The sequence below is a fragment of the Polypterus senegalus genome, chromosome 7 (assembly GCF_016835505.1).
Source record: "Polypterus senegalus isolate Bchr_013 chromosome 7, ASM1683550v1, whole genome shotgun sequence".
Classification (NCBI taxonomy): domain Eukaryota; kingdom Metazoa; phylum Chordata; class Cladistia; order Polypteriformes; family Polypteridae; genus Polypterus; species Polypterus senegalus.
This window is the reverse complement of record NC_053160.1, coordinates 4,333,499-4,347,027: the sequence shown is the minus strand read 5'-3', so window position 1 is coordinate 4,347,027 and position 13,529 is coordinate 4,333,499. Positions and strand designations below refer to the sequence as shown.

The 13,529-nt window shown below is 42.6% G+C and overlaps 1 protein-coding gene across 1 annotated transcript in view; it reads right to left on the bottom strand.

Annotated features, from left to right (window-relative positions):
- Nucleotides 1-2,820: 2,820 nt before the first annotated feature.
- The window catches only part of LOC120532231 (collagen alpha-1(XXV) chain-like), a 632,315-nt gene continuing 621,606 nt past the window's right edge, over nucleotides 2,821-13,529 (bottom strand). Inside the window, exons 32-35 of the mRNA XM_039758080.1 lie at nucleotides 12,230-12,283; nucleotides 5,619-5,647; nucleotides 5,240-5,266; nucleotides 2,821-2,932 (exon numbers count right to left, since the gene is read on the bottom strand). Of these exons, the coding sequence (XP_039614014.1) occupies nucleotides 2,821-2,932; nucleotides 5,240-5,266; nucleotides 5,619-5,647; nucleotides 12,230-12,283 (222 nt within the window). The remainder of the gene's footprint in view (nucleotides 2,933-5,239; nucleotides 5,267-5,618; nucleotides 5,648-12,229; nucleotides 12,284-13,529) is intronic.

Sequence of the window (13,529 nt, the reverse complement as noted above, 5' to 3'; positions counted from 1 at the left end):
TGTATTGCTACTGAATGTTACACAGTCTGATGTTCATCTCGAGTTGTTACGATACGACGTCGTTATTATTATTCATGTTCAATAAACGCTGGCTGGTTGTGTCGCAAGCAATTAAGGCTCCTCGGTCGGTCTGAGTGCGCGTGTACGGCGAGTGTCGAATACGCCAATGGCGAGATAAAATCGGCCTTTTTAGCGCTGCAGCATCAGGCCCAATTTCGTCTTAATCCGGCCCTGAATATCGCATACACACTGGCGTCATTTTAGTGTCACCAAATCTGCATATCTTTGGAAGGAAACCCAGCAGGGAATATCAGGGACGTGACTCCCTGCAAGACAGCAGTGCCAACGCTCCGCCACCGTGTCACCCCTATGTGTGTAATTATTAACAGTGTTCATTATTTAAACGAAAGTAACGATTTATCTGTAAAATGTTACATCCATACTTTAATGCATTTCATCATCATATCAAATATAAATCTAAGGATTCTAAATTTGCAGGGAGCTGGAATATCAGACATGTCACGTGTTGCGTGTGGCGATTGCTGCTGTCAGGTCAGGAGGAGGTCCCAGAAGCTCGTAGTGATTAAAAACGGATGACGTTTACGACGCTCTGCTTTAACGATAAAGTAAACTACGAGATTAAAGCTGAAATTTCCACTTTAATCGCAAAATACACATTTTGACCGCGTCCTTAATTTTTTTCTCTGTGGCTCAAATACAGCGCCTTACATTATGTTGCTGTCGTGAAGTTGCAAAAAAAAAAAAAAGACGGCACGCGAGTCTTTTAAAATGTATCGTGTCATCACGATGGGGAATATGCGACGCTTGATTATAACAGCTCCACGAATGCATCTGTATGTCGGCATTTTGCTTCACCACATCGAACCATTCATCAAACACCGCTCTCGTAGGATCCGCATAGCGTCTTTCTGTCACGTGTAGAGACTCGGACGTCACGTTCCAACTTTTAGCACACTGCATCCCCGAATTTTTGCTGGTACTGCAACTCGCACATGCGTTGCGTTAATTTTTGAGGACCTGCTCAGAAGACGCATCAAATGAATGCTGGGAATGCGTGGCAGCCATGATGCGGGCGCGTATGAGTTCTGAGCGTGATGTATAAATGAGCCAATAAGATGGCTGTGCAGAAAACGAACATCAAGAAAAGGAGTCAAGGAGTTCAAACGTTCTGCCATGTGAGCGCAGCAGACTGAGTGAGGGGTCTGAGTGTCTGGGCTGGCGAGGGTCCTGATTAAAAACCCAACAGCCTGGTCTTTAATGAGCTCTTGGGCATGGCCATCAGCAGTGTGTCTGTCTGCAGAGAGAGTGCCGACCTCGTCATCGAGAGGTTTGCATACCTCGGCAGTGACATTCATTTGACTCTGGTGACTCTTCCTGTGAAGTTGGTAGACGGATTGGGAGAGCATGGGGGGTCATGAGGTCATAAACGGGTGGGCGGAGTCCTTTTGTGAGACATGGACGCTATCCAGTGACCTGAGATGAAGACTGGACTCCTTTATGTGGGTCTCTTCAGAGGGTCCTTGGGTCCCACTGGTTTGACTTTGTGTTGCTCATGGGGTCCTGAAAGGGACACATGACCTGCATTGAGAGGGAGCGTCAGTTACGGCACTATGGCTGTGGTGCGTTTCCCCAAGGTTGATCCAGCTCATTAATCCTCATTGTTGGGGACCCACCACACGATAAACCAACTTGGGATCCCGGTTGGCAACCCCCAGGCAGACACGCGGTCCAGTCCCACCCTCCAGAAATGACCCTCTATTTGCTGCAGCCAGGTGCTACATGTACGACCCCTTGGTCTGATCCAGCAACAGTGAGGATCACCGTCGGGGAATCGTGCCACATGGCCGTAGTATTGTAACTGACGCTCCCTCACAGTGCAGGTCATGTGCCTCATTCGGGACCCTGTGAACAACACAAAGTCACACTACCAGGACCCAAGGATTCTCCAAAGAGACACACATGAAGGAGCACAGTCTTCATCTCAGGTCACTGATAGCGTCCATGTCTCACAAACAGGCCTCTAAAGACTTGGACCTTCGTCCTTCTGCAGAGACATCAGGAGCGCCACACACCCGTTTATGACCGCATGGCTCCCCCATACTCTCCCAATCCATCTACAGCCACGAGGGACCTCCAGTTATCTCAGGAAGAGGCTGGTGGGATCTAAAGTGGTTTGACAAAATGAAGTGAACTTCCTTAAACAATGATTAACCATTCTTTTCATCGAGAGACTTTATTTGTTTCAGAGAACGTGACGGAGGAGGCTTGAAGATCACATCCACACTGCCTGAGCTTTCTTAATATCCCTAAAGTCTGGGCATTCCGGCTGTCACACTCCATTGTCCATTCTCTCTCCCCCTGTGTTGACTGTGAATTGCTTGCTTAAGGTGACTGAAAGATGTCACGAGTCACCAGAGGTATGACCTCACATCCACGGAGGAGTGTGGCTGGGCTGTACGCCTACCACTGCCATTATGGTGGCTCTCCAGTGACTCATGTGAATGAATTGAAGAAAACAGGAATGAGACACCAACTACATCTGAAGGAAAAGCGACTCTGAGAGGACGTCATGCTTCACGGAAAAGTGATGAGGAAATCATGAAGGGCCTTGAAAAATGTCAAAGTACGTCAGTACTGGAGAATAACAAATTTTGCCTCAGAATCACTAGAAATAAGACATGCAGAAAAAAAACACAAAAAAAACCTGGCATTTGAGCAAACGAAGCTTCATGCTTTATGGCGTCTGCACCACGGAACAGTTCAGAAAAGACAATTAATACTGGAGCGGCCAGCGTCACTTCACACAATCAGAGGACTCGGGTCCAGCTCATGCACACCAGGGGCAGCGCCCACGTACCTTCTCTCCTCGTTCGCCGAGGTCTCCTTTATCTCCTTTGGCTCCTGGCAAACCCTGGGAAAAGAAAAATACAAAAAAACAAAAAAAACAAAAAAAACAAATACTGAAATATAAGAAACGTAAAGTAAATAAAGTAACAGTAACATGGACAAATAAGGAAGGCACTATAGATACACAGTTGAGAAAGACACTATATAATAATAAGTGGTAGATTTAAAAAACACTAAGATAAGATAGATAGATAGATAGATAGATAGATAGATAGATAGATAGATAGATAGATAGATAGATAGAAAGGCACTATATGATAGATAGATAGATAGATAGATAGATAGATAGATAGATAGATAGATAGATAGATAGATAGATAATAAGGCACTATATGATAGATAGATAGATAGATAGATAGATAGATAGATAGATAGATAGATAGAAAGATAAAAGGCACTATATAATAGATAGATAGATAGATAGATAGATAGATAGATAGATAGATAGATAGAGTAAAAGGCACTATATGATAGATAGATAGATAGATAGATAGATAGATAGATAGATAGATAGATAGATAGAAATGAAAGGCACTATATGATAGATAGATAGATAGATAGATAGATAGATAGATAGATAGATAGAGTGAAAGGCACTATATGATAGATAGATAGATAGATAGATAGATAGATAGATAGATAGATAGATAGATAGTGAAAGGCACTATATAATAGATAGATAGATAGATAGATAGATAGATAGATAGATAGATAGATAGATAGATAGATAGATAGAAATGAAAGGCACTATATGATAGATAGATAGATAGATAGATAGATAGATAGATAGATAGATAGATAGAAATGAAAGGCACTATATGATAGATAGATAGATAGATAGATAGATAGATAGATAGAAATGAAAGGCACTATATGATAGATAGATAGATAGATAGATAGATAGATAGAAATGAAAGGCACTATATGATAGATAGATAGATAGATAGATAGATAGATAGATAGATAGATAGATAGATAGATAGATAGATAGATAGATAGATAGATAGATAGAAATGAAAGGCACTATATGATAGATAGATAGATAGATAGATAGATAGATAGATAGATAGATAGATAGATAGATAGATATGAAAGGTGCTATATGATATATACAGGATGATTCACATCTAAATATGCAGATCCAGATCATCTGGATGACTTTGATTTATGTGGGGACGATTCCAGTTCGGCTTGAAGACAATTCTTCATGTCGTCAGTTTGCACTTTTCTCGATGGTCTGGGATTTTTCGGGTGATTTTCTATGCAATAAACGTAATAAGTTATAGCGTAATGAAAATTGCATAATTAGATCTGGTCCACCCTATAGATTGATAGATAGGTAGAAGTGAAAGGCACTATATAATAGATAGATGTGAAAGACGCTATATAATTGCTAGACAGATAGATATATATGAAAGGCGCTATATAATAGAGAAACATATTTGTCCCCAGGGGGAGCTTTGGGTTTTTACAGACGCTCTTTAAGTAAATCAATCCATAACTTGATAAGCGATTAAGTACATAAATCAGTCCATATGCACTCCCACTTTGGTCTGAACCCGCACTCTTGTAAAGCAAGAAAATTCAAAAGACAAAAAAAATTTCTGGCTTGTCTTGGCAGTGCCAGTGCCGCATTATGCAGTTGGAATGAAAGTCGCCTTTCATTGTTTAAATACGTACAGTAGGATGAGGGGAAGGCCGAGGTGAAGAATCGGATGCAGAGTTCAGCATCAGGAGTGTTGTGTGATCGGAGAGTTAACGCAGAGGTTAAAGGTCGGTTATTAAGAGCCATTCTCCATTGACCTCTGACATCAACAAGCCATTTCTGTCCCCATTATTGTCTGCTGTTTCTTGCACCTTTCTGAGTAAGCGCTAGAGTCGGTTGTGGGTGAAAGTCCCTGGAGATCAGCAGTTCCAGAAATTCCCAAACTAACCCGTCTGGCACCAACAGTCTGACTCCCATTTTTTTGATGTGAACGTGAAGTGAAGCTCCTGACTTGTACCTGCAGGCTTTGATGGATTGTGTGGCTGCCCTATGACTGGCTGGTTAGGTAACCACTTGGATTAGCAGGCATACGGATGTGAGTTTATATTCAAGTCCCCCAAGCTGGTCACCATCAGCATTAGCTAACCACAGCCGTGCCAGTAAGGCTGTCATATTTTTTAGATGCATTTGGTAATTCCCATTTTTGTTACATTCGTTTGCTTTAATACACTCATTCAGCATCAACAAGGAATGTCATAAATATTTACATGAAGAAAATCAATTCAGTATTTTTAGTTTTTTTTACATGCCCGGTGAGCCACTTACATCCAGTCCTGGGGTCCCCTCTGTACCCTTAAAGACAAAACAAAAACACAAGTGCTGAAGATGACAATGAGATTTGGCTCCACATAAATGATGAAGAGCCGTCGAGTGACTTGCTGGCCATCACAGAGAACCCAAAGACTGGATTTACCAACAGAGATGGCGTTACAGAATACGACTGACGTGCTAAACGTTAACAAACAACTCCTAAGCAGTGATGTCACAAAATGGAGGACACAGTCTGAGACTTGGGCCGCTGCGAGCAGGAGCCAAAAAGTACAAATTCATTCCTCAGACTCCTCCTTTTATTAATTACTTGACTTGTAGGCACAGAAATCCACACTTACCGGCAATCCATAAGGTCCTCTGGGCCCCGGCTCACCAGTGAGTCCTCGTTCGTCCTTGTTCACCCTTCAAAAACACAAGCTTTGTCAGCATCCAAAAAAACAGAAAGAAAAACAGAAAATAGGAGCAAAAACACAGAAACCACAGAATTAAAGAATACCTTATTTTCCCTCATTTTATTCTTTAATCAAAAATCTAAATCTGAAAATTCCTTTCATTTTCATTTTTGCTTCTAAAATGAAAGGAATTTTCAGATTTAGATTTTTGATTAAAGAATAAAATGAGGGAAAATAAGGTATTCTTTAATTCTGTGGTAACAAATAGCAGTCATAAATTTAAAATTGCACGTACTTTTCTGAATTTATTTGTGATTCAAATAATGAAAGTGTAATAGCTCAAAAACAACAAAACAGGCGCATTTTCATTGTGTGAAACCGGAGGTGGTACTTCTGTGCGATTTCTGACGACACGTGCAAACAGTCCTCCTCACAACAGCTAACATTTGGTGATTTCATTTACTAACAACTAAGTCTGGCCATTTTTAGAGTGATAACATTTTGAATAGCTGCTCATTGAGAAATGTAACACATGTTAAGAAAACTTTCTGTAAATCACGTTGCTTTCCTATTGTGTTACACTTGTGCGCATTGTTAATACTCGAAACGTTTAGCGATAGCACTATAAAAATGGCCAGACTTAGTTGTTAGTAAATGAAATCACCAAATGTTAGCTGTTTCACAGTAAATAACAACAATAACGTTCATTACAGAACTGCAACGCCAATGAAGCAAATTTTGCAAAGCTTGCATTTTTTACGGAAAGATGCGACTCCGTTTTCTGCAGTCATGTCCTCGTCCCGGAGTGTCACTCTTTTACTGTTCCGAAAAACAACGTAACGGTCCATCCTCTGCTGATGCCATGCAGTGTAACTTCAAGGCCGTTGGTCGATGTGTTGTGAGGAGGACTGTTCGCACGTGTCGTCAGAAATCGCGCAGAAGTACCACCTCCGGTTTCAGACAATGAAAATGCGCCTGTTTTGTTGTTTTTGAGCTATTACACTTTCATTATTTGAATCACAAATAAATCCAGAAAAGTACGTGTAATTTTAAATTTATGACTGCTATTTGTTACCACAGAATTAAAAAATACATTATTTTCCCTCATTTTATTCTTTAATCAAAAATCAAAATCTGAAAATTCCTTTCATTTTCGTTTTTTCGTTTTTGCTTCTAAAATGAAATTTCAAATACCAAAAAGTACACGGACCAGAAATGACAATTAAACACAAAGTATAAAACAGAAAGAAAAATGGAGAACATGAAATTAGAAAGAAACAAGAAACAAAACGGAAACAAAACAAACGAAACAGAAAAAGAAATAAAAACAGAAAACAGAAATAAAAACACAAAATCAGAAAGAAAAAAACAAAATAGAAACAAAACATAAACACAAAAAAAACCCACAGGAAATATAAGGAAAATCACAAAATAGAAAAGAAAAAACAAACAAAAACAGAAAATCAAAAGAAAAACACAAAAACAAAGAAAACAAAAAACAAAAATACAAAAACAGAGAACAGAACCAGAAACACAAAACCGAAGCCAAATCCTAATAAGGCCCACCAGAGGAGACCGTCGCCCTTGTGAGTTGCGCTGCCTCCATGGACTCACTCTCTCTCTCTCTCTCTCTCTCTCTCTCTTTCTCTCTCTCTCTCTCTCTCTCACTCACTCCCTCCCTCCCTCACATGCGCCTTCTGTTCACCTCGCCCTATACGCCTAACTGAGGTTCAGCCTCCCCTCAGGTTCTCCCACCTCAGCAGAGGACTTCTAACGCTCTGTCAGCGGGACCACTGGAGTCATGGTCGCTCGCTTCTCTGCCTGGCCAGGACCCTTCTTGTCTGGCTTCTCAGTTCTCTAGGAAGAGCCCTGTTGGTTCCAGACTTCTTCCATTTCACAGTTCTTGTGGCCAGAGAGCTCTCCTTGGTTTGGTTGTCGAAAGGCGCTATATAATAGATAGATGGATACATGCAGTGTGAATGGTGGGACCTTCTAGACACAGGTCTATGTGTGCCTGTCTAAATGACGTCCAGTCAGTTCAGTTTGCCTCCAGTCAAGTTCTAGAAACATCTTCAGGAGGATTAAAGTAAACAGGATGGACCTGAACACTGTGTGGAGGGCCACAGCAAAGGGTCTCAAATACTTCTAGGAATGAGAGATTTCAGCTTTTGATTTTTAAGACATTTGCAAACCTTTCTGTTGATACTTTGTCATGACGGGTCCTTGAAGTGTAGATTGATGAGCCACAGAGGCCAGTTTCCCTTATTAAAATAGTAAAGTGGGGTCTCATTGTTTTCCAAATCTCCTACTGGGCAGGGCCCCGACGTGTGATGTGTTTACTCACTTAATAATGGAGCAACAGAAATGAAATAAATCCAGTGCACACCTTGACAGATGTGGAAACGATCCAATCGCATTTGGCATTGGAAACACAGTTCGACACGGCCCTCCATATTGGCACCGGGGTATCCACAAGCAACAATTTTCTGTTCAATATTTTGCTGGATTTTTTTCAGCATATAAGGCTTGTACACTTCTTAAACACTCTTCCCTTCAGCTCTCTGCAAATGAAAAAATCCAAAGGTGACGGGTTCAGGGAATGAGGTGACCCATAGTCCCTTTTCAAATGAGCCGATTCCATTTGTGCCATGCCAGAGCTGATGTGTCACAAGTTTCCCCCTATCTTGTTGGAAAATAACCATCACTAATCTCTCGGTCATTCCATTCACTCACAAAGTCGTCAAAAAGAGCGCCAGGCCTCACTTGTCCATATCTTTATCCAGAAGTACTGTGATCTTTGGATTACTTCATTATTAAGACAGTAAAACATCCTACGTCAGGACCCCGCACATTCGAATCACCCTGTCTAGGCAGTGGCACGTATTCCTGGCACCATCTGGCGAGCTTGGTTGGGCTGAATGGCCTGCGCTCATTGAAATCTTCCGAATGTTTTAATCTACGCACGGCCCTGAACTCGACTTCCTTTTTTATCTTTTACAGCTCACATAAATGGTGGGACTTGCCTGTCATTTTGGGCGTCCCCAGTCTTTTTCCGTCCGTTTTCCTAATCCTGCTGGGTGGCCTGATCCAAGGCTTCGATGTGCTCGATTAAATTCCAGAACAGGACCACCTAGGCTATCAAATTGCCATGAATTATCCAGAGGGGCTCTCCCAGCACAGTCCTCAGCTGAACGTTCCACCACCACAATTCACCTTTAAATGATTAATGGGATGGCAGGTGACATGATGGCTGTGGGCTGTCATAGCACTGCAGCTCCTCCAACAGTGACAGAAGCAGCTTGAAGGGAATCCCGTAGCAGAACGGGGGCCACCGGTGTCACCTGTCATCTAATGTTATTAGATTCGTCCTGTCAAACAACACCACGTGAACTCAGATACGAAATCCGTCTGTTTGACTCTACAGATATGGACGAGGCACAGTGTGGACAACAAAGACTGACACTAAAGCAAAAGTGGCCGAGCAGTCATTGTGAGGCATCATGGCTTAGGTATGAAGGAGCCCAAGTCACGTTTCTTGACACAGTCCTACCGGAAAAGTCCTCAATGCCAGTGTGTCACAGGGAGGATGTCCGGCATTGTTCATAACGGCCCTGCACTTTTGTCCAAGCCTGCCTTTTTTATTAGCTTGTCCATATGGTGGGCCTTTCCTGAAGTGTCATGCTCTTTGATGTCTCCAGTGCCTTACAGCTATCTCTGTTCAGGGGTCAGCTCAGAGACATGCAGGAGGGTGAGCTTGTGGTGTCCTGTCTGGTGGACCATCAGTCTGCAAGACTAAAGGACTACGTGGGCAACACTGGAGCACCACAAGGGCCAGGCCTGTCTGCTTCACTCTGGTCAACTCCGACTAGAAATAGAACAGCAGGTCAGCTCACTTGCAGAAATTCTCAGATGATTCTGCACTTATGGGGTCTATTGATGAGGGGGGTGAGAACAAGAGATGAGAGTTAGGGGGAGACCCCTGAGAATTTTGTACAACGTAACATCAGCAAAACCAAAGAACTGCTTATTCACTCTCACCACACCAACAAGCCTCCATGTCTGGTCACTGTTCGAGGGTGTGAATGTGGAGGTGATGAACACCAAGTACAGGTACTTGGGGGTCCTCATCAGTGGCAGATTGGACTGATCTTAGAACACCGAGGGACTACAGAAGAAAGAGCAGAGGAGGCACTTCATCCTTAGAAGACAGAGCTCCTTTAATGTGGGAAGTGACGTCCTTCACATCTTCTACAACTCTGTGATGGCCACTGTGATGTGCTGGGCTGTTAAAAACACCACTTCAACAGAGGACCACCGAAACAACAAGCTAATAAGAAGGGCAAACTCAGTTATGGGACACACTCTGGACCCCCTGGAGGTAGTAGAGGAAGACAGAATTAAAACAAAACTGAGTGCCATTATGAACAATGCTACTTTCAACAAAGCGAAGTGTGTCAAGTAATGTGACTGGGGGTCCATAATCCCAACAGCAGTACAACCTGTACTGTATAACACCACACTGGGCCTGGCACTGCCAAGGCAGAAGTTTTCTTTCAGACCATAATGTGTGTGTGTGTGTGTGTGTGTGTGTGTATCTATTGAGATGGACAAACGGTGTTTCAGTCTGGCCGGGTAATCCCTCATCTGGAAGAAAGAGCCTTTTTAGGGCACTACATCCCCCAGGACACTAGATGGAAGCTCCCCTGGACGGAAATGGTTCCCCAGATACCCGCAGGGCAGCATGGGACATGGAGTCCGGCTCTTCAGCCCTGTTGGGTGCCGTGGGGGCCACCAGGGGGAGCTCACCAAGTACCAGGGAGACAGTATCACGACATTAACCCGGAAGTACGTAGGAGTCACGAGGACGGAAACCCACAGTACTTCTAGGGCACCTGAAGAAGGTGTTTGACCCGGAGATGGAATAATTCTGGGTCATGGACTTTAAAAGGACTTTGGGAAACCCCAGCAGGCGGAGTCGGAGTTCGGTGGTGGAGGACAGAGCTGCTGGGACTGGAGGATTGTGGTTATTGTGATTGATTATTGTATTGATTTATTATTGAAAAATTGTGTAGTGTGCAGTGCTTTGTGCACTTTATTGAATAATTATTATTAAAGAATCTTCTTGGTGTTTTACAAGTGTGTCTGGGATGTCTGTCTGGTGGGTTCAACGGGGCAGAAGCGCCTCTAGCGTCCACACTATCTATTCATGCATTTAATTATGGAACGAGCTTCTGTAAAAAAAGCCAATCATATTCTATCATATAGTGCCTTTCTGTTCTACCTATTCACCTACCTACCTACCTATCAGTTATATAGTGCCTTTCACGCCAATTATATAGTGACTTTATATTCTATCTCTGTTATATAGTGCCTATTGCACCTATCTATTATATGGTGCCTTTCTATTCTACCTATACACTACCTATCAGTTATATAGTGCTTTTCACATCTATCATTTATATAGTGTCTCTCTAGTCTATCTATCCATCTATCTATCAATCATATAATGCCTTTCACATCTGTTTATCATTATATAGTGCCTTTTGCATCTGTCAATTATATAGTGCCTTTCACATCTATCTATCTATCTATCTATCTATCTATCTATCTATCTATCTATCTATCTATCTATCTATCTATTATATGGTGCCTTTCTATTCTATCTATACACTATCTACCTATCTATCAGTTATATAGTGCCTTTCACATCTATCAGTTATATAGTGTCTTTCTAGTCTATCTATCCATTTGTCAATTATATAGTGCCTTTGACATCTATCTATCAGTTATATAGTGTCTTTTGCACCTATCTATTATATGGTGCCTTTCTATTCTATCTATACACTATCTACCTATCTATCAGTTATATAGTGCCTTTCACATCTATCAGTTATATAGTGCCGTTCACTTCTATCTACTATATAGTGTCTTTTTATTCTATCTGTCTGTCTCTCTATCTATTAGATAGTGTCTTTCTGTTCTGCCTTAGTGATGTTACTGGACCAGCACACTACAGCATAGAAGGTTGCACTGGCTGTCACAGAGGACCAGGACATGTAAAGGATGTCACCACCCAAAGTCACAGGGACACGGTCTCCTAAGGAAAACAGAGAGAGGACTCCGAGCTTCTGCCTGCAGTGTCCAGTTATGATGCTAAGACCTTGTGGTCCAAAACCTTAACCACTAAGCCACAAGACCTTCCACAGAAGGCAGCTGGACATGACTACAGGAGTCTCGGGATGTACCAGCACAACCTCTTTACACTCCACCATTTTCAACGTGCACAGTCACAGTTCTTTGTTCCGTCAAAATTCAAACAGCCCCCCACATGTGCTATTTTCTTAGTTTAGCTCTAACAAATGACACCTCTAAAGTTAAAAAACACACACATGAGGGGGTCAGCTTCTTTTCAAAGGCTTACATAAGCTGGCCTCACCCACCGCAGCCACACCACTTCCATGAGGCGGTCAACCAGTGCAAGGACTTCAATTTCTACATCATTTCAACTTTAAAAGGAAAAACCCGGCAGAATTCTAAGTTCACAATTTGTCCAATGAAACAAAGAGAACAAACAAAAAGAGTCTCCACTTACCCTGTCACCTTTGGGACCTGCTGGACCAGGGGGACCAACTGGACCATCCATTCCCTAAAGATGAATCACAAAGCTGTTAATTTTATGCCAAAGGTTTCACGTCATGCTACACAACAATGGTGGTCTTCTACTTCAGCATCCTGCACAACTAGGAGGACAAAAGACCTAATGGAGTAGAAAAGTGTTGCCAAAGCTTCAAGAGCAAGATATTAAGAGACGATCCCGAATACTGGTGTCCACTGCCGAAGGTTAATTCTACACTCACTTGGCTCAACTGAGCCACCACCTCATCAAGATCTTGCGTTGAAGAAGGGGCCTAAGTTGCCTCGAAAGCTTGCCTATTGTAATCTTTTGTTAGCCAATTAAAGGGGTCATTTGGCTTGACTTTTGACCCCCGTTAAAATCGTTAAAGCTGACTCTGATGTCTGAAGTTATAAAAATGGGGTCACATCAGGTGGCACTTTTCTGTCTAAGCAGTCAGCAGCCTGGAAAAGCAGTGGTGCCCTTCCATCATGGATTCTTTCATGTCTATATGGCCACTAGTGAACAGCAACACTCATCCTGGTCACACTTCATTGACAATAAGAGGAGTCAGGGCTGCTCGGCAGCTTATATGATGGCTGGGCTTGTGAAGAATGGAGTCACAGAAAGGTACAAAGTGACAGAGGACAACAGAGCAGGGCTCGCCAACGTCCTGGAAAAGAGAAAAGGCTATGAGAGGTCAGTGGTGCAGCAAAACACCTCTTAGTCCATAGAGGGCAGCATGTGATTCCCCACATGCAAATGAGGCAATGATGCGGTGTGGGAGGCGTGGTCAGAAAGTCTAATCCAGCAGGTGGCAGTGTGTCGTCCTTTTAAAAGTCAGCTCTGCAGCCCATTGACGGGCACAGTGCCCTCTGGGTGTGCGGCTTTCTATACCTGCCTGTGACAGTGTGATTAATGACCCGGGAAGACCAACTGAACATGGAGTTGGGGTGAGGACTCCACTGGCAGGTGGACCAGAGGCTGAGACTGATGGTGGGTTGATTTTACGAATGGATTTTCAGAATGTATTCAGACCCCTTCACTTTTTACACATTTCATTAGGTTGTAACCGTATGCTAAAACCATTTAAATTTACTTTTTCCTTGTCAAGCAGCACTCAATACCCCAGACTAATAAAGCAAAAAACATCAATCCCGCTATATTCTAACTATCGGGAAGCAAACCTGGGTCTCCTAACTGCGAGGTAGCAGTGCTACCACTGCGCCACCGTGCCACCCTATATTATATTATATTATATTATATTATATTATATTAT